This window comes from Hylobates moloch, unplaced genomic scaffold (assembly GCF_009828535.3).
Source record: "Hylobates moloch isolate HMO894 unplaced genomic scaffold, HMol_V3 SCAFFOLD_8, whole genome shotgun sequence".
NCBI classification, from domain to species: Eukaryota; Metazoa; Chordata; class Mammalia; order Primates; family Hylobatidae; genus Hylobates; species Hylobates moloch.
In genome coordinates, this window is record NW_026652283.1 from 71,276,687 (window position 1) to 71,297,887 (window position 21,201).

At 50.5% G+C, this 21,201-nt stretch overlaps 2 protein-coding genes across 8 annotated transcripts in view; one reads left to right on the forward strand and one right to left on the reverse strand.

The window, feature by feature from the left end:
- Positions 1-2,063: 2,063 nt before the first annotated feature.
- Positions 2,064-21,201, reverse strand: part of LOC116473317 (uncharacterized protein C1orf226) — a 312,082-nt gene continuing 292,944 nt past the window's right edge. For 5 of the 7 annotated variants that reach the window (XM_058441986.1, XM_032161143.2, XM_058441988.1 and 2 more), the window contains 4 exons: positions 20,486-20,651; positions 18,822-18,974; positions 3,766-4,093; positions 2,064-2,862 (listed from right to left, as the gene is read on the reverse strand). In XM_058441986.1, coding sequence (XP_058297969.1) covers positions 2,361-2,862; positions 3,766-4,093; positions 18,822-18,974; positions 20,486-20,651 — 1,149 coding nt within the window. In that variant the 3' untranslated portion in view covers positions 2,064-2,360. Of the gene's footprint in view, positions 2,863-3,765; positions 4,094-6,943; positions 8,930-18,821; positions 18,975-20,485; positions 20,652-21,201 lie in introns of those variants that run through there. The other 2 variants (XM_058441990.1, XM_032161145.2) reach the window with 2 other exon arrangements.
- Positions 9,115-11,958, forward strand: SPATA46 (spermatogenesis associated 46). Its single transcript, XM_032161147.2, has 3 exons — positions 9,115-9,285; positions 10,566-10,679; positions 11,353-11,958. Exons 1-3 carry the CDS (start codon positions 9,183-9,185, stop codon positions 11,919-11,921), a joined length of 786 nt encoding a protein of 261 aa, XP_032017038.1. The 5' UTR covers positions 9,115-9,182; the 3' UTR covers positions 11,922-11,958.

Below are 21,201 nucleotides of genomic sequence, written 5' to 3' on the forward strand. Positions count from 1 at the left end.
CAGTATCAGACACAAGTCTGAAGAACTCTGGGGTCACCCTGGCAATGGTCCTGGACAACCTGGTGGGATCCTTTTGCTCATCCTGGGTCTAAGGTCCTGGACTCCAGCAGCAGCTGGGCTATAGAGTGGAGGCAGGGTACTTAAGAAAGGCTGCACCTGCAATATCTGTACCTATGGCTGCCATATCATCGGGCCAGAGTCACCCTGGGCTCCAGAAGAGGAGAAGCCCCAGAGTGCAGGGGCTTGCTAAGTTTCCCATCAAAGCACAAACCATGCTCCTGGTATGGGAAGCTCAGATGAAGTGGCTTGCTCCCAGGATGTGTGTTTGGGGACTCTATCCCTATCCTCAGCTCTGGTGTTTTGTGTGATACCCCAAACCATTCTGGGATAACTCACAGGACCCCGAATGCTAGTCCTGAGACCTCCTCTCTGACATCAGGGTCGGATATCACATCTTTGGAGTGAGAAAGAATGTACATGTAAGCCCTGCTCACTCTACCAGGGCCTGCAGGTGCCCTGCTGCAGCGACTCCTACGAGGCAGGGGAGACAGCTTGTGGTGAGCACGTGGTGAAACCTGGCTTTCTGGGAGAAGGAAGACAATGGAAGGCAAGGTAGAAGGGAAAGTGGTGGGAGGGCCGTGGCAAGGCCACACAGCTGCAGAAGCAAGAATGCAGGAAGGCACCCACATCCTAGCAATCCTGCTGAGGCTCCTAGTTCTGTAGAAGCTAGCATGGCCATTTTATATGGCAGCGGTGGTGGGAAGGGGAGCAGAGGCTTGGAGATGAGAAGAGCTGGGAAGCAAGCCCTGGGTATCCCAGAGCTTATGGGTAGGAAGCCAAACAATGAATAGAACAGGGGAGGCCACAGGAATCCCAGGAGGAGGATGCTGCACTGCCTGCCTTGGCTGGACGTGCCATTCCCAGCCTTCTCCCAGGGAACCGGCCACCTTGTTCAAGAAAAGGAACGTCCTCCTCTTGCTGCAAAGAGCCCCAGGATTAGGATCACCCCTTACAGGGTCTGCTGGCCACAGGAAGACAGCACAATAGGACCCCTGGTGGGAGACCTAAAAGTGGGTTGCAGGAACCAGTTAAGGCTGGATGAACCTGGTTAGTCCCTTACATGGATCCTGAAGCAGGAAAAAGCCCACCAGCATCAGCATAAAAGAAAGGCAGGGAAGGGCAGGGCGGGGCCGCTCCAGTGAGGTCCAGAGCTGCAGGAGGCCCAGGCAACTTCAGCACAAGCACAAAGCACTTCCACTTAATTAAAACTGGTTTCCCCCCACAGTTCTTCTCACATTCCAATCTTGTACACACTTCATTCTGGTTCTCACAGCAGGCCCAGGCCCTGAAATGGCATCATTTTAGGATGCAAGGTGGCCCCTGAAAAGCTGTTCTGATCCCCAGTGATCGCTCTTCTCTGTCCCATCCTCACTCCCTTCTCCCTGCTTCTGCTCTGGGTTTTTAGCGCCAGCCCTGAATGCCAAGACCAACCCCAAGTTCCTGGGCCCTCCCCCAAAAACAAAATCAGAGTGTGCTCGGCTGCATCTGCTGGGGCCTGGCTCTCCCTGTCTTCACACACTCAGCAAGGGAAGCCTCATCTTTCCTTCTGTGCAGAATGCCCACATTTTGTATTCGACATCTGACCAGATGGGGGGAAACCCTGGGAACCCTGAGTGGCAGGGTTCAAACCCTGGGTGAACTCTCAAGGTCTCAGGCCTGGTAAGCATCTCCTCTGGCCTCCACCCCAGAGGCAGAGCAAACATGGCAACCAGGGGCCTGCGTTGTCCTGGGACCAAGAGGAGCCATGGCTGGGCTGTGGTCAGGGTGTGTGGCTTTCTAGGCCATGGCCTATCATCAAGCCAAACCCATCATTCCTCATCCAGCCTTGCTCCCGCTGAGGCCAGAGGCCTCGGACCCATTAAGGAGGAGAGAGAGGGGACTGGGGTGTGGGAGGGAGAACAGCAGGGGAGGAGGTGCACGTAGGGGACAGGCAAATAGAATTCCTGCAAGATCCATCGTCCTGGGCTGGTGGCCCTGCAATTCACTGAGAAGGCAGGACAAGCTCAAGAGTGGAAGAGCTCTAATGTCCAAGGGCTGCAGCTCACTCAGAGGAGGTTACAGAAAATTAGGCTCAAAATGGTATTGAGTCCTTTAGCCGGTCTGCAGATAGACTCTTTAACTAGAACTACTCAAGGACTTCCAGTCCTGCAAAATCCCATGATGGACGACTGGCTCTCTGCTGGTGCCTCATACAAGGAAGACAAAGGGCGCAGTGGAGTTGGGGCCAGGGCCAGTGTGTGCAGTGGAGGAGAAAGCAGCAGGAAGACAAGGGCAGAGCTCAGCAGGAAAGAGCAGAGGCTCTATTCAAAGGACAGCAGGTCTGGGTGAGGGCCCTCACTGTCGAGGCTGGAGGTCCGTGCCTGAGGAGGGGGGCTGCCATCCTCCCAGGACTCAGCCAGGCTGATGGGGCTCAAGCTGAGTTTGAGGCCATTCCTCTCGATAAGGCTGGGGGAGGAGGCCCTTCTGCACTCAGTCATCTTTAGCTTGGATTCGTCCTGGCTATCCTTGTGGATTAGGTCAGGTACTGACAGGGAAACCTCTCCATTGGGCAGAACTTCGCCTCTCTCTTCTCTTTCCATGGTGGCCTCTGGCTGTGAAGCGTCTGCTGGGACGTCAGGCTGGGCAGTGGGAGCGGAGTCCTGGGCCTGCCCAGGTGATGGCTCTGTCCCATACTCCAGACTGCTCAGGACAGGCTGTGATGAAATCAGCATGTCCTGGGTGGTCTTCAGGGCCCGAGGGGTTCGCTTTCTGGTTATGGGAGGTGGAGGATCCAGCCGAGGAAATGCTTCTTGCAGGACTGACCTGTAAGGTTAATGACAATAAACACACATGCCTTAAGGACAGCAAGACACCAATCCACCTGCCATCTTGCTTCTCCAACTCCAACTGCACTTTCAACCCACCCCACCCAATAAGCGCTCTACTCCTTGGGCTCTGGTTCTTGGTTTGGCATGTAGGCCTTAGCAACTTCAGCATAACAGTAGCTTTTGGCCTGGTCCATGCTCACTCAGTGTTCAGAGCAGCACAAAGTGCTGGCCTTTAGAAGACAGGATAGAGACCGCTGGTGAAGCTTGTCAAATCAGAACCCATGCAGTAAGTCCTGCGGAGGGCATTCCCACCTCAGATGCACACGTGTTTAAAACAAGGCCTGGAAAGAGCCTGTTGGTAGAAGGGGGAAGAGCAGGAGGGCTGCTACAGGGGGCTTCTCCCACTCTGCCCTAGTGGGCTCTGACAGGTGCAGGCTTCTCCACAAGCAACGGGCTAGGGCAGAGGTTCTCAGCTATGGCTGGGCATCAGAATCTACCTGGGGAACTTCTGGGCAATAGTTGGGTTCAAATCCAGCTCTGCCAAGTACTAACTTTGTGACCTCAAGCTATTTACTTTGCCTGTCTGAACGTGAGTTATCTGCAGGATGGAAATATCATCTACCTCCCAGGGCTGCTGGGAGGGTTAGCCAAATGATGCAACTAAAGCCTGCAGCACAGAGCTGAGGACATGGTGGACACTCAGCAACCTTCAGCTGTGGCTGCAGAAGGTGAAGCCAGCTCCCGAGAACGTGGCCTGATCCTGCAGCTTTTCAGTACAGGACAATCTCACACCCCCTCCCTCGGGGCTTTTCTCCTGTGGAGACACTGCAGTTGGTCCCTGTACCTTTTCAAGTGGGTCCACAGAGGGGCATGGATGTTGGGCGGGTGAGGGACTCACCTTTCATCCTCTAGCCAAGCCCCTGGAGCCGTGTCAGCCCCACTGGCCAGCTGTGCTCCTGCAGTCTTGTTGATCTCTGTCACACCCACACTGCCCAGGCTGGAGGGCTCCTTTCTCCGCAGGAAGTCATTCACTTTGGCCCCCATGGCTTTGCCCAGGTTCTTGAGGTGCTGGCTGCTGCCCATCCAGAGTCCCGGCCCCCCGGGCTCAGCAGAGCCCAGAGGGGCAGAGCCAGGGGCCACGGGCTTGGACAGGTGGGGGAAGGAGCGGCTGGCCTGGAGCTTTGGAGTGAGGGCTGTGTTCAAATTCTCAAACATGCCATGGTCAACTATGAACAAAGAGGCGACAGAGAGACATGATGAGGAAAGGGGAGTGGTACCTGTGCTCTATCATTCAGTTTTTCCTTATCCCACACCCAAAACTTGTAACTTCCAAGGCTTTGGAAATATTCAAGAAAGAGCCAGCAAAGACACTCTTGAACTTTCTAGTGCAGTTTTCTTGATGGGAGAGGAACTAGAAATTCTAGCTCTGCCCCACCCAAGTTAATCAGTGACTAATGCCAGCCATAAAAAAATAAAGTTGTTCCTGTAAACCTGCCTCCTTGACTCATGGGCTTGGCCCCTTTACCTTGGAGTCACCACGCCCTTTGGAGTAAAGAAAAAATGAGGATGAAGCAATGAAACATGACATTTTTACATCGCTGTAAGCACGTGCTGAGCTCTCAGTGGGTTGGAAGCTGGTGGAGGGACGGCATGGATGACGCTTGGTGTTAGAAGCTCCCCATTGAAGGCCATGAGTATAGCACATATTCTCCCCAAAAATGGGGCAGCAGCTCCTCAGGTCTACAGAGGTGGGACTTGAGCGAGTGGGCCAACTCTTGCAGAGGTGCTAAGTGGTGGTTCGGAATCAGTTTGTACCAAATGGATAGGTACTCGGTGCCAGTGAAGCACGAGGATCCCAGTGAACATCAGCTTACTTAATCCTTACAACCACCTAGGGAGGTGGTGTGTGGAAGGATATCTACCTACAGATGAAGCCTGCAGGACTCCACGTAATGCAGTGCTGTGCCTGAGGTCACACAGCTAAATACTAGCGGGGCTGGAGCTAGAACTCAGGCCTTCTAACCCACAGCTCAGGGCTCTGTCCACAACTTTGCCCTGCTATAGATCATGGAACAGCTGCCTATATATGCCTGGTACATGGTCCTTCTTGTAGGGATCCTCTTTGAATTAACTCAAAGAGCTGGGTATAAACCCATTAGGTTGTAACGATTTGCAAGGCAGAGGCCATGCCTCATTCATCTTTGTATCTTCAACATCTAGCCTGAGTTTGGTACATAGCTGTGCTCAATACAGATCTTGAATCGCCAAAACCCATTTCGTAGATAGAAAATTGTGGTGGCCAAGGTGGTAGCTTAAAAGTTTGTTATTGAAATGACTGGAGCTCCAGGCTCTAAGCCATGCTGTCCACACACTCACACTTGGCCATCCTCTCCCTATCTGGAAATCCAGCTCAGTCATCAGGCAGCCAGACCCACTCTGAGGCCTTGGAATCTGGTTAAAGGTTTCTGTCTACACCAACTACCCCAGATATGTTGTCAGTCTGAGGAAAGGAGATTGCTCGATCATTTGATGACTAGGCTCCTTTCCTTGTCAACACCTCTGCTAAGTGTCTATTCTCACTGAGCCTCTTCTAAGAGTAACTGGGGTTAGGGTGTACTTTTTCTTCTGCTGAATTTTTGTGTAAAGCAGTTCTTTCTGCCCTGCACTGCTGCATCCTGGGCCAGTGGAAACCTTTCTTGTGGTTTCAGTGGTGCTATCCTTTCTAGGCCAACTACCTAGATACGCCATATTCTAAGGGCCTTTGGGTGGCAGAGAGGAAAACCTGTGGGAAGTGGAGTGGAGACTACTCTCTGCGGATGAGCCCTGTGGCCTTCATCACTGCAGGGTGAGGACCTGCCAGGGAACAGCATGACAGCATCCCTGGGACACAGGGCCTGAGCTGGCTGGGCTCCGGATAGACCCACCACACCAGCAGAAGCTTCCAGCCCGCTCCAAAGCAAGCAGGGTCATCAACTCCTGATGATTCTCCTAAGTGTGTATCTTGCCACGTCATCCACTTTGGCACAATTTGCCTGTCAGGTCCCACATCCTTCTTATTCTCTTTAATCATGTCATCCACAAACTAGCAAAGAAGATTTGGAAACCAAACCATTTAACTATTTTCCCCCAAACCAGAAAGTACATAGACAACAATGAAACTGTACGAAATGCCCGGGGAAGGCAATTTGCCACCACTTCCCAAATCAGACATTTCCCTGATGGTCTCCTTATTGGTTTAAAGTGACTTTTCAGAGCAGACATACTCGTTTTTAAAAAGGCAAGCACCAAAAACACCTGTCAAGGTGATTAGTAAATTATAAGCTATTATTATTTTTAAAACACTCTTTGTAATAAACGGAACTCTGGATAATGCACCATTTGGGATTTCCTGTATTTTTTGCTCTCTACCCTTCATAACATAGTCTGTAATGCACTGAATTCTCAAGTAATGTAAAGATAGCCTACCATGCACTCCATTTACCCTTGTCTAAGTCTTTCCAGTAAATACACCTTGTCTTAAAACGGTAAGCTCCTTGAGGGCCATAGCGTCTGAAGTGTTTCTTTATCTTCTACAATGCCCAGCTTAGGGTCTTGCACGATAGTAGGCATTTAATAAGTTTGTTTAATTGAATTTGACCTTTATATGAATTCTTAAAAATTGCATGATGGGCTGACGTTGTAGGGAAACTGCTCACAAGTCTTTTTCCATTTTTACAAACCACTCAAAACCCCTTCTATGGGAGTGGTCTTCAGGGGCTCTGGAGGTCAGACCTGGAGAACTGCCCTTCTATTCAAAGTGAAAGTGGGGCTCTGGCTGGGGGTCCCTTTATCCCTATGTCTGAGGACATGCAATGGGTCCCTTTCTTGATGATGACGCTAATGACCCCCACATATTATCTCTCTTGCTTCAGGACTAGAGGCTTGATGGTTCAGAAAATAATGGCAATGGAGGAGAGAGAGATGACTGGACCCCAGCCAGGTGGCCCTCCCAACAGTACCCCCCAACATGCACACACCCAAGCAGAGGAGGGCATCTGGGGATGTAAGTCATCCACAAAAAAAACAGGATATCTTACCTGTCCGAGAAAGGGGCTCGGAAAGCAGGTGGGAAACAAACAAGAGAAAGACACATTTTACGTAGTGACCAGTCACTTTGAGAGTGTCACCTCCTGCCTGGGCCACCAGCACCAGCATACCTCGGGAGGACACAGCACACAAGACAGGGGACCTGCTACAAGGAGTGGTGCACACCCTGGAACCACCAGGCTCCCACAAACTTTTCAGTGACTAAACCAAAACCGGGTCGCATTTTAAAAACTCTACACAGGCACTGAGAGATTCCACCTCCCATATTTCCACCCAGTATTTTGAGCCCCCTTTACGTTAAGTCTGAGGTTCCAATGGGAGAGTCTGAAGTTGGCAGTGGGGGAAATGTGATGGGTCAAGACAGAAGGCAGTTCCAAGTCCTCGGGGTCCTGTGTGCATCACTCACAAGTATGCTATTCTCCACATGTCAATCACTGGGTTTTAGCCAGGAAGATGTTCATCCACTCCAGTTTAGAGTCTAAACTAATAACATGGGAAAGCCAAGTAGCAGAGAGGTTTGCCCAATATCACACAGGTAGCTCATGGCGGAGTGGGGTTAGAAGTCACATAAGCTGATGCCCAGACTCACGAGCTTTCTCTACACCATAATGGACCAAAAGAAATTGCTGATACCCCCCAAACTGCCAAAGTATGTGGCTTCAACTTACTTGCCAATACACGCTAATGTTCCAAACCAGGCTATCCGGGAGGAACACGAGGGGAATCATGTTCTCCCATTGTCCTTCGAATGTTTCAGTACTGTGAATAAATACACACAGGAAGACAACTCTGGGCTCTCACATGCAGAAGCTAACTCACACTCCATTCACACATGCTCGACGGCACTGCAAAACAAGCCCATCACTATTTCCAGAGCGGCCATAGCTCCCCATGCAGCATAAACATACCTGCCATTTAGATCTGCAGCCCTGTTCTGTATCTAGTTGACATGTTGTGATAATCTAGAAAGGGGTGCCTTCAGCTTATCTTCCAAGTGTCACAATCATCTTTCACCTTATTCCACACCTTGCTAGCACACAAAGTTGTTATAGGACAAGCGAAACAAAGAGGCAACCTTGCCTCTCTGGAGTCCCAGAGTCTCCCCATCAAACTGACTTAAGCAATGAGCAAAATAGTAGTGAATAAGCCACCCACTTGTGTTTTAGTCGCTTGCTAAAAAGAGCACCAACCACTGAAAACAATATTTGGTCCCTATTCTTAGGAAATACACATTGAAGTACTTAGGTATAAAGGGACATAGTGTTTATAACTTACCTTCAAATAGTTCAGAGAAAAAATTAAGTATATACACATACACATGGGGCAGGGGGCAGGAGGAAGGGGACAGATACAGCAAATGGGGTAAAATGTTAATAGGAAAATCTGGATACAGGGCGTACGGGTGTTCTTTGTATTCATTTTATTTTTGCAACTTTTGAGACAGAGTCTCGCCCTGTCACCCAGGCTGCAGTGCAGTGGTGCTATCTCAGCTCGCTGCAGCCTCTGTCTCCCAGGTTCAAGCGATTCTCCTGCCTCAGCCTCCCAAGTAGCTGGGATTACAGGTGCCCACCACCACGCGCGGCTAAATTTTATATTTTGAGTAGAGACGGGGTTTCACCATGTTTGTCTGGCTGGTCTTGAACTCCTGACCTCAAATGATCCACCTGCCTTGGCGTCCCAAAGTGCTAGGATTATAGGCCTGAGCTACTGCACCCAGCCTATTTCTGTAACTTTTACAAATTTGAATTTCCAAAGAAAATGTGAAAAATACATAAACCTCAAAAAAACAAACTAAAACAAAACAATAAAAATATTTGCTGACAGAGATTAGGCTGATAAAGGAGAAGAAAAGGAAGGAGATTATTGAGACAGGACAGAGGTTTCCAGGGCTGGAGGGCTGGGGGTAGACAGTGTTGACACAGAAAACTGACGATAATAAAGATAAAAGGGGACAAACAGACAGCATCACTATAGTATCTCTACTATATTCTTCTCTCTGGGTATTCTCAATCAGGGCCTGCCACTGGGCAATGGCAAGTCAAAAACAATCTTTACACATTTTAATCTTGCTTGCAGTAGACTCCATTCATCTTCCAAAGGGTAACCTAGTTGGTAGTGGAATCATGTGCCTTGTGACATCAACTGTGCTCAGAATGTTTATCCTCTGGACAAGTCAGCCAGCCTCTCCAGAGCAGCCGTGTGATCTCTGTACCCTGCAGTGGTCAGAATATGGAGAACTTCTCACTCCTCAGCATCTCTGGACCTCCAATCTCTTCCTCCACCCTGAGTGCTTTTCCCGACATCATGTTCTCTCGTGCCACCAGCCTGCCAGGTAAACTCTGGTGCCACTAGGGCCACAAAGATGTGGTTTTTTTGAAGCTTTTAATTGAGTACCCTACCAGATCATGTTATAGGACCACGATTTAGTGAGAAAGTCAAATTACGAATGGGGAGAAAATAATTTTTCAAAATGCTGCATTTGTGGTAAGTAGTTACTGCTGTGCATTGATTTTTGGTAAGGGAAGAAAGGCAAAAACTTTTTTTTTTTTTGAGACAGAGTTTCACTCCTGTCGCCCAGGCTGGAGTGCAATGATGTGATCTTGGCTCACTGCAACCTCTGCCTCCTGGGTTCAAGTGATTCTCCTGCCTCAGCCTCCATTTATCATCAAGATGTCCCCCCTAGAGTGCGCATGAAATCTCAAGGTGGCAGTATGTCTACATAGGGTAGAAACTAGTTTTAGCTCTGTGTTGACAAGCTTGGAGACGATTTGGAGTTAGCCAAATCAGAGAAGCCTAAGCAGCAGGGTAAACTGATGAGCACATCATGAAATAAAGTTGGACACCCTGAGGACTCCCTGTTTAAAATACAGTCCTTAGACTTGCAACATCTGCATCATCTGGGAGCTTGTTAGAAATGCAGAATCTCAGGTTCCCACCCCAGACCCACTGAATCAGCATCTGCGTTATTAACAAGATCCCCAGGGGATCCCTATGCACAGTAAAGTGGAGAAGTACTGCTCAGTGGAGTAGGCCTCCTAAGCATCCATTTGTTTATATATATGACATTTATAAATTTGTCCCCAAAACTGAACACAGCTGCTATTCTGGGATTCGAGGCAGGTCAGCTTTTTGTCCAAGTGTTAGCACTCCAGGGTGTGCCGTGCTGTGATGGCCCACGGGAACCCTGACTGTGGGTATGAGATGTTTCAACTGGACAATCCTCAAAGTGGGCATGGAACATTGCTCTGGAGCCTGTGACTCTGGGTCCCAGGATGCCTAGGAGACCGGCAATGTGGAGAGAAGTCATCCGTGTGATGAGACGCAGGAGGGTTAGGTGAGGGGCAGGCCAGAAGAGAGGTGTCATCTGGGCCACATCATAAATCCCACTTTCCAGAGGATCTTTCTGAGGCATGAATGAAATGGCCCCATTCAGAATTCCCCAGGATGTCATCCAGAATAGCTCTGCCTGGCTGAGTTCGAGAGGTCACTCTTCTGTTTCAGCTTTGAGATGCCTTGAAGTACAGAGGTTGAGCCCCTAGGTATGCCTGGGGGAGTCCCAGGAAGTGGAATCCCAACCTTGCTCAGCTCATCAGTGTTTCTTCTGTAACCCAGACATTGCAAAGACAGCAGTACCCACTGAGGCATCCAGCCCAGCTCAGGCCCTGCAACCCCAGTACCAAAGCATCACTGTCCGGCAAGGGATACAGAACACAGCGCTCTCACCAGGTGAGGCCTTCACTGACTCTGGGCGGGAATGTGTGAGAGGTTAAGGATGAAAAGGGGCTGCTTCCCTAAGGAAGCAGAGGTGTCTGGAAGCTGGACCCCCATGCGCGGCCTTGTCACCTGTAGCCTCCTATCTGGCCCTTCTTCCTTTGGTAGACACCCGCAGGCCTGGGGCTCTCGCCTTGCCTCCCCTCTCCTGTCTCTGAAACTGGTGTTCAAGAGCAGCTTCTGGCTGAGTGGGCTGTGGAGGGATCAAGATGAGCAGTGAGGCTGAAAAAAGGGTCACAACCGTGGGTGGCGAAAAGAGGGACTGTGGGAGGCTGCCAGTCTGGCTGTCCACTGGGTCACCTGTCTGTGTCTATCCTTAGAGGAGTCAGTGGACATGGTGTCTCCAGGAAGGGAAGGCCTTGACAAATACCAAGGCTTACCAACTAAAAGCAGCCTCTCCTGCCCCAAGATCCAACGGCCCTTTGTACCCCTAGTAAAAGAATGCAGTGAGAAGGAATGCCCTCGGCTGCTCTTCCCACTGTCTTGCGTCTGCCCTCAGAACTGCAATCGTGGTGGGGTGGAGGTAACCGAGGTCATGCCTGATGTTTGCCTTCTTACCTTTCTGCTCCGGCATCCTTGGCTCCACTGCTCCCTGCCAGAGACTCAGACCTGGTCCTTTCCTTTGCAGACTGCAGCTTGGGGGACACCCAGCACAGAGAGAAGCTGAGGCGGAACTGCACTATCTACCGGCCCTGGTTCTCCCCCTACAGCTACTTCGTGTGTGCAGACAAAGAGAGCCAGCTGGAGGCCTACGACTTCCCAGAGGTGCAGCAGGATGAGGGCAAGTGGGACAACTGTCTTTCCGAGGACATGCCTAAGAGCATCTGTTCGTCCTCTTCCTCCCCAGAGAACACTTGCCCTCGAGAAGCCACCAAGAAATCCAGGCATGGCCTGGACTCCATCACATCCCAGGACATCCTAATGGCTTCCAGGTGGCACCCAGCACAGCAGAATGGCTACAAGTGTGTGGCCTGCTGCCGCATGTACCCCACCCTGGACTTCCTCAAGAGCCACATCAAGAGGGGCTTCAGGGAGGGTTTCAGCTGCAAGGTGTACTACCGCAAGCTCAAAGGCCTCTGGAGCAAGGAGCAGAAGGCCCGGATGGGAGACAGGCTCTCCTCGGGCAGCTGCCAGGCCTTCAATAGTCCTGCTGAACACCTTAGGCAAATTGGCGGTGAAGCCTACTTATGTCTCTAGAGAGATGCCAATAAAGTTAGTCACAGCCTTCTGTCCAGTCTGAGGTCACCCCATACAGCCTGCTGTCCTTCCCAGAACCCGGCTCCCATCACCTTTGGCTAATGGTTGCCCAGCAACACCAGGCACACACCCTCCCCTTTCTCTTTTAAAAATAAAGACAATACCTGAAGTTTGGGAAAATCCTCTAAGGCAGAGGTTCTCAAAGTAAGGTGCCCAGCTGGCAATACCAGCACCCCCTGGGAACTCTCAGGCCCTCCTCAGACCTACTGAATCAGAAACTATGGGGCTGGGGCTGGCGGTCTGTGTTCTAACCAGCCCTCCAGGTGACTCTGATGCAGCTCAGCTGTGAGAAGCACTGCTCTAGGATTCTGGCCTCTGCTTGGTCCCTATGTGGTCAGTCCTTGCCCCACCCTGGGAAGAAGGGGCTGGATGCCCTTTCCTATTTGCATGGGGAAGAATCTCTGTGGTTTTAAAGGCTTCTTTGATGGTAGATCTTCTGGGGGGGGCGGGGGGAATGTGGAGGACAATATGCCTCTGAGTATAAGGCAGGTAAGAAGCAGATGGGGCTGAGCTCACCCGGGGCTGAGCTCACAGGTGCTACCATCATTCACTTAGAACAGCCATCTAGTGCTGGAGCAGAATAGAATCAGTTTTGACCCAAGAGACGTCTTTTCATGGCTGCTTTGAGCCAGGTGAAAATAGGTAGGTAAACGTGGGAACCTATTGCTTCCTGTTACCAAGTAATGTGCCCAGTGGGCAGCCCTGACTCTGCTTCCATTTCTAAGTGAACCTCCTGGTCCATCTGACCCAGAAAGATGGATAAGCATCAGGGATGCAGCAAGGACATCTACCTTCACTGTAATGTGGTTTTTAAAAAGCACCAAATGCTTGCTGGTCATCTTTTCAGGCCTCATTTACCTCTTGCTTCACCTTCCTGATGACTCAGCGGCCCCTCCACTGCAGTGGGCACTGCCTTGCAGGGACCCTGGCACAAACTCTCCCCTGGTCTTTGCCTCCCTCAGGGCTTGGCCAGCAGGTTGCGTGGAGGGTCCTCCCTCACCTCCCAAAGGCTTTTCCTCCAGAGTCTTATCTGTGGATTAGCAGAGCTGCTCTGCTTATCAGTGTGCTGCTAAAATCTCATTTGTGGTTCTCTCATTCCCCACAGAGTGGGAGGGAGGCTGGGCTCGATCCCCATCACATCATATACTGTGAGACCACTGTGGCCCTGTGCCCTCGAGCCATGCTTCTCACCCCATTCTGTCCCCAGCTCCACCCAGCCTGCATCCCAGAGTCCGCTTGACTGCCAGGCTCCAGGTGGGCTGGGAGCCAGGACAAGGTCACAACCTGTCCAGTCCAGTGTGCAGGGGTCTCCAGGCAGCCCTGACATCATTCCCAGGATCCTGTGCCCTGAAAGGGCAGATGAGTGGCTCTGGGCAATCTTTTTAATCCTCACTCTGAGCTACTGTTGTCTCCTGTCCTTTGCCAACCCCATGCTCCCTTCTCTATGGCATCTGTACAACAGGCATAGAACACGTCATGAGAAGGAAAACAATCAGGCCAGGGACTGAGCCCAGGTGCCATGGCAGTGCCCATCCCGCCTGCCAGCTGTTCGTGGTTAGTGTCTTCTCCCTAAAGACAAGGTGTTTTCCACATTCCACATTTAATGTTGTATCAATGTAACCCCAGGAATTTTCTCAGTACAGAGCTAAGTTTTAGCAGAGCAGGAAAAGGCACCCAGCACTGTACTGAGCAGCACAGGTGCAGGTAGAAGGAAGCTCCCTAAAAGGGAAATTGTGCTGTATCCTGGGTCACTGCCAGGCACTCTCTACCAAGTGCTTTTGAAATGCAATCTCATTTACTTTCCATAGTAGCTTTGTATGGCTTATACTATCCCCATTTTCGAGATGAGAATACAAAACTCAGTTCAGTTCACTTAGCCAGAAAAGAACAGAGGGCATGTGAACCCAGTTGATCTAACCTTTTGAACTTTCTCTCTAGCCTGGGCCTGACAAAGCATCAGGCCTAACACATCCTCTGCCTGCAAAATGGCTAAAAGTTCCAGCCAAAGTGACCTGGCTTCTCTAAAGTCTGTTCTGTATGATCCCACAGCTCCTCATTCCTCAAACACTCCCTCCTTTAGCAGCCTCCTCTGCCGTTTCATTTGTACTCCTTGCAGGGAAGCCTACATTCCCATGAGTCAGGACTTTGTGCTGAGCTGTGTCACAGCGATACCATGATCCCCCACAAGGTAGGTATGAGGAGGAGCTGTTTTGTCCCCAATATGAACATTTTTGGAATGGGCCTATTCAGACTTCTACCAACTACATATTTCAAGCATTTAGTCATGAAGTCAATGAAATAGTATAATCTTTTTTTTTTTTTTTTTTTTTTTTTTCCCTTGAGACAGGGTCTCGCTCTATCATCCAGGCTGGAGTGTGCAGTGGCATGATCTCGGCTCACTGCAACCTCCGCCTCCCAGGCTGAAGCCATCCTCCCACCTCAGCCTCCCAAGTAGCTTGGACCACAGCCACTCACCACCATGCCTGGCTAATTTTTATGTTTTTATTTTATTTTTATTTTTTTGTAGTAACAGTCTTTCCCCATGTTGCCCAGGCTGGTTCAAATTCCTGAGCACAAGCGATCCACCTGCCTCGGCCTCCCCAGGTGCTGGGATTACAGGCATGAGCTGAACAATCTTGATTATACAATTACACAGTTATATTGGCAAGTACCTGTGATGTAGTAATTGTTCAAGCACTCAGAACTTGATGCTGGCCAGGTGTGGTGGCTCACGCCTGCAATCCCAGCACTTTGGGAGCCCAAAGTGGGAGAATTGCTTGAGCTCAAGAGTTTGAAACCAGCCTGGACAACATGGCGAAACCCGTCTCTACAAAAAATATGAAAATTAGCTGGGTGTGGTGGCACACACCTGTAGTCCCAGCTACTCGGGAGGCTGAAGTGGGAGGATCATGGAGCCCAGGGAGGTCAGGGCTGCGGTGAGCCATGATCATGCACTCCAGCCTGGGCGACAGAGTGAGACCCTGCCTTAAAAAAACCCAAAAAACAAAAAGCCCCGAAACCCAAAACCAAAACACAAACTGGCTGCTACTACCCACGTATTCCAATGATATTTGAAGTTTGAAAAAACCTGGGATTGGCAGAGTCAGCAAAAATGGGTGTAGACGATAGTTTCCCAATCTCGGGATTACTGACGTTTGGGGCTGGATGATTCTTTGTTGTGGGGGGCTGTCCTGTGCATTGTAGGATATTGATCAGTATCCCTGGCTTCACTCACTACATGCCAGTAGCTTTATGACAACCAAAAACATCTCTAGAGATTGTCAGATGTCCCCTGGTGAGGCAAAATCATCCCTAGTTAAGAACCACTGATACCTCTGATCCCGCAGGGCTGATCTATATAAAGTGCAAATGAAGCCACCATCTTCCTCTCCTCCTACAGGGAACTTGTGAATCTTTCCTCAATCCCATACCCTTGGGAACCATGTCACAGAGCTGATGCCACTTGGCTTGGGAAGTGGGGTGGAAGCGAGGGGGAGAGAAGAAGCAGGTGGAATAGAAGCAGCAAGAAAAGACAATGGAAAAGCTTTTAGAAATAAGAAAGGTTTATTTAGCAAAAGCCACTAGACTAGTGACAACATCCAGGGAGTAAGTGCACTTACATTAACAGAATCTTTTCCCAGAGAGTTGATCCAACAGAGTTAATGACACAACAGCTTTAGGAATTAGAGTGCTAGCGGGTAGAGGGTTAGGAGGAAGCAGTCAAGCAAAGAGTAAATAAAAGGAATACAACTCCTAAACAAGATCAGTTGAGAGAAATGAGGCTAGGAAGAGGTTTTACAGAGAGAGCATTGATATAAGCAGGAATATAAGGAATATAATTTTTAATCCCAATATACAGTCCATCCAGTGCAGAGAAATTCTTTCCTGGCTCCATAACTGTGGCAGCCTCCTGTGCACGAGAGTCTGCTGGCACCTGGGGCAGGCTGGGGCAGGCACCAATAAGGTTAGCACCCCTGGTGTCCATTTGTCCTCCATATAGGGCAGAGTAGAAGAATGAAAAAGAGGAAGGCAGAGTTGAGTTAGCAGAGCAAGAAGCAAGGAGGGAGGACAGGGTGACATCGTTGGGAAATCAGGTCTGCAATGTTCCCTTTCCTGCCCCGTTGGCCCTGATGGAGGGTCGGTGGCTGGTGATCCTTCAAGGCTCCTAGATCTGTCCTTTGTCTCCCATCTCCACACACCAAGTATGCACTGGTTTGGGTCCACTAGGGAGGATGCCAGTACACAAACTAGTCCTCCAGGGAGGGCCTGAATTGGGGAAAGGGAGGGGCCCAGGCAGGAAGAAACCACCATGGAACACCCCAAGGGCAAGAGTCTTGGATGTGTCCCAAAGTCAGCAACACAGATAACTAATTTCTCCAATTCTTTAATTTCTCCATTTCGTTTCCTCTATCCAATCTCAAGTTTTTACAGGCCATTTAGAAATGGCCTTCCTCACCCACTCCCTGGCCACATCCCACACAAGCCCTCTCCATGCACATTTCATACACCTAATCCACTGGCCTCTGGCTTTATCCTCAGCTCCTGCTTACGTCCAGAAAACGGACTTTTCACTCCTCTGGAAGTTCAAAATCTTAATAATCTAAGCGGTCTTGGACTCAAGGAACCCTGGGTTAGATTTCATAAGCCAGGTAGGCTCAGCCACACTGGATTCTGACAGCTGCTCATTTAGTTTCATGGATCTCACTTTCCTGGTTCTTCCTTCTCTGTGTAACTGTACCTATTTCCAATGGCAAATTAGATCAAAACAAAACAAACAGAACCATGCCTCTCCAACTAAATGCATGTTAGAAAACACAAATCTGTGGCTGATTCAAACACCCTGGAGATCCCCACTCTTTTCTGTCTGGCACAACCCTACATATATGTACACACCTTCCCTCACACATGTATATATAAACACATGTGCACACACACACACCACACACACACACAACACACACACACACACACACACACACACACACCACCCGATTCTATTTCCACTGACACCCTGATGCACCAAGGAAGGCTAACATAAAACTGAATTTATTTCCTTTAATTTGGACTTTCTGGGCTATGAGAAAACCAACTGTGGCCATTAGAAGAGGACTGCACTTTTATTTGTATACATTCTAAAGCAAAGCTAGGGTCGATGAACTCCATTTTGGGACAATCATATCCTTGCCGATTGACCCTCCAATAATACTGCAGTTTGCATCTGTACCTTGTTGTCTAGGATGAAGACTTAATTCCCTGAACAAAAGACTCTAGCAGGTCTCAGCAATCTCTTCAGGCATTTGAAAATCTGTTAACAGCCACTTATGGCCTTACATGAGCAAAGGAGCTTTTCCTCATTGCCCCAGCCAGCCCGTTAAGGAGTGGTGATCCCTAGGCAAAGCCTAGATCATAAAAGATAAGACAATTGCACATGGCACGTTTTACAGGTGTGCTCAAGGCATGCACCCAGAGAGATGGGCCAAGGGTGGCAATGGCTGTGGTCCCTGACCCAAGTGGCAGTGATTCAAAAGAGTGGACAAAAACAGTCTCACAGTCTCAGCTATCAGCCTGCATTCACTCTTTTTTTTCTTTCTCTTTTTTCTTTTTTGCAGTAAAAACTGACCACCACTGCCCAGTGGAGGGGACAGGTTGAGAGGTAAGGCTGGGGGCTCTGGTCCTCTGGGGCTTTCAGAGAGGTAAAGTGCTGCAAAAGCTTCAGCTGGACAGGACACAGGGGGAGGTGAGGGGCACTTCCCAGCTTCCATTTAGATGGGCTGGGCTACAGGCAGGAGGTGGACAGGGCAGGGCTTTCAAAACAAGAATCAGATCTAAGTGACTTGGAGCAGCAAACCAGCTGTCCTCCCCCTGGGCTCTCACACCAAGGGCCTGAACCATGTTAAAGCTTCAAGGCTCCCTTTGTAGCAACATTCAATGTCTGGCTGGAGAAAACGTTTGGATTCAGTTCCTCTAAAAGTTTATCCACTGTGACACATTCCAATTCCATGCTCACACTACAAGGACTAGCCTGGCTTTTGCGGTCCAGAGCACTCAATCTCTACAATCTCAGCAAGGGCCTGGAGAAGGAATTCCTCTCATAAAGGTAGGGGGAGGGTTAGGCAACTGGTAGCATCCTGATATCCAGAAACAAAGTACCTGAGAAGGTACGGATGGCTTCCCTTCATGGTTGGGACCACGGAGATGGGGAGAGTGAGGGGGTAGGGGGGCATCACAGACAAAGCGTGGGAGCCTGACGATGCAGCAGGTAGGGGCAGGTCCTCCAGCAGCCTGGCAGTCCTGCAGAGAGACCCTCTCCTGAAGCCATGGGCTCTGGAAGGCCCTACCTCCACCACCCTCTAGTCACAAGTAGGAGAGAAGCTGATTCACCTCTGGGAATCCGATTTCTTCCCCACTTTACCCTCCAAAGCAGAATCTCAATCCTTTCCTGAAACCTCACACTCTCCCGGGCCCTGGCTGGCATTCTCCTCGGCAGCGCGCATTCACTGGGCATCCCCTACCCGGGCAGCAGCCAGACACGGCCCCTCCAGCCACGCCGCCGCCTCCATCTCCTCGCCCTCGGCACCTACACGGCGATCTCATCATCCAGGCCGTCGCCCAGCTCCTGCCTCTGCAGGACATTCAGCAGGCGCGGCAGCTCCTCCTGGGACCACGAGTCGCGCTCCTCGCTCTCGTCCGTGTTGGACTCGTACTCCGAGGCGATGCCTGACTCTCGGAACTTGATGAGCTCCAGACCGCCCAGGACCGCCTCGCCCTGCGCTGGGGGCGGGGTGTCCTCGGGCGGAAGAAAGCGAAAGCACTCCAGCTTCACCAAGCAGTCGCGCCTACCTAAGGGGCTGCCCGCAGGGTGGGCAAAGTCAGCCAAGCCCGCGCCCAGCGGCGGCGAATGCAGGTCCTCTGGCTTAGGTGTCGTGGGGTCACAGAGCACGGGCAGGGCTCCGGAGCGGAAGGTGATCTCCAGCAAGCTGTCCTGGGAGCCCACTGCAGGGGAGACAAGAGGTAGCAGAGGGGCAGCGTTAGGCAAGGTTGTTGATTTGGGATGCCCGCCTTCTGTTTTGGGATGCCCACCTTCTGCCCGCCCGTGCCCAGCAAAAGCCCTTCCCAGACCAGCTTAGCAGCACCTCCCCAGACTTTGGATCTCTTAACACTTCACCCTTCCTCCTGCCCCCACATAGCTCCAGACACACCTAGCTGGAGGGGAGGAGCTTTGGGACATGGTAAAGGCGGGGACATGAGAACCGTATGATGGTTCTGGGAGCCACTGAAGGCTCTGAATAGGGTTAGTGGTAGGAAAAAGGTACCAACTGAGAGAACCATGTTAGAAGCCTGTGGTAACCTTTAGTACAGTCATGTAAATAAGCATTAATTAGGATACAGCAGAGTTTCAATGAACAATCTGGAAAATCCAGAGAGGCTTCCAGGGTGGTGAAGGGCACTGGTTTCCAATCCATACCTCTGGGCTACTTTAAAAATACAGGCTCCCAGACCAGCCCTAGACCCAACGATGCAGGATCTCTGTAGGTTGGACCCAGTAAGATGCATTTTTTAAAGAGCTCATGGGATGGTTTGGGGGAACCACTGGTATAGTCGGAACAGTTTTGCAATCCGATTGAGGTTTGAATCTTGGCTCTGCTCCTTGCTAGGCCTATAACCTTGAGCTAGTTACTTAACCTCCCTGAGTCTGTTACCTCATCTGTAAAATGGCATCCCATTTTTCTGCAGCAGAACTACAGGGATTAAATGAGCTCACATGCAAAAAACTATATTACAGTTTCTGGCACGATATGTGATCAATGGGTATTTGCTGGTCCACAGCCCACACACACTCAGCCTGCATACAACCCACGGAAAGGCTCAAGAGGAAGGCGTGAAAATGTATTGCAATCTACAGCTGCCCAGTCCAGCCCTGGGGTGCTGAGTGTAGAGACAGCCTCTCAAGCAGGGGCCAGGCAACCTCTGCCACTGCCCAGCAGAGCGGTGCAGCCAGTGATTCCACTGCCTTATCCACTGAACAGATATACTGCTCCCAGCTTTTTCTATGTGACAGAGTCTTGAAATACATAGCGCAGAGTAGTAAACTAAGAAACAATTTGCTGTCTCCCACAGAGCTCACAGAGACCATGACACCCAATAGGTGCTGAGTATACTGTATGTTGATTGCAAAAGCTCTCTGAGAAAGAATTGGGCTGCCCTAGAACATAGAGTACCTGAGCCCCTATCAAATAGAGACTGGATGAGCACATAGCAGTGACTCGGGAGACATTCAAAGTCCAGCCCTGGGCCTGGATTAGAAGGTACCCGAGATCTCCTTTGGGCATGTGATTCTGTAATTCATTAAGTATACTAATGGGGAAACAAAGCTGCCAATGTTTTCTGCTGGAATATAGGGGCAGGTCAGGTGTCCAAGAAAGCACCACCAAAAACTTGAGGAAAGTGACACTCTTTCCAGAGCCTTCACAGAGGAAGCGGGGCTGGGCAGGGCACTGGCTTACTGGCGTTCTGTCCTGACAGCTTCAGTTCCAGCTCTTGCACCTGCTTGACCAGCAGGGAGATGTGCTGGAGCATGTCCTTGTTCTGCAGCAAAAGCTGGTGCACACGAGCCTGGGCCTCCAGCCGCGCCGCAGCCTCAGCAGCCAATTGGTCCTTCAGCAAGTGTACCTGCAGAGAAGAGGCAGTGGCAGAGAAGACAGGACAGAGAGAAGAGAGGGACATGAATGCACATGAGAGTTGCTGGCAGATGGCCGGTACCAGAGATGCCCTCCACATTCAGTTCAAGAAGAGGCCCTTCATGGGCATCTGGGCTTATCATTCCAGAGGAGGAGCCAAAAGGAGTGGGTTCACTGGCACTGTGAAGCGGTGTGTCCTAAGGGAAGGCCATGATGCATCACTAAGGTACTACTCTGGGCCCCATACAAAGGGCAAGAGGCAGGAAAGAGCCATCGACCCCCTAGCCCTGCCACACACACACACGCACACACACACACGTGCACATATACACACAAACGCACGGTGCTCCATCCCTGCTTAGAGAACTCCTTCAGCACCTAGTATGGCATGCCATGTTGGAGGTGGAAGGGGGCACTCTTTTCTCATCCCGTCTTCTAAAAAACAAAACCAAAACTCATCTATTGACCCACTGGCTAAGAACAGTGTCACAACAGAGCCCATATAATCTTTCTCCTTCCCCCACTCACCCAAACATAGTGAG

Coding starts and splice junctions, on each gene's coding strand:
- SPATA46 (XM_032161147.2), top strand. CDS start 9,183: ATGGAGAACTTCTCACTCCTCAGCATCTCTGGACCTCCAATCTCTTCC. Junction 9,286..10,565: donor TCGTGCCACCAGCCTGCCAG/GTAAACTCTGGT, acceptor TCTGTAACCCAG/ACATTGCAAAGACAGCAGTA. Junction 10,680..11,352: donor GAACACAGCGCTCTCACCAG/GTGAGGCCTTCA, acceptor TTTCCTTTGCAG/ACTGCAGCTTGGGGGACACC.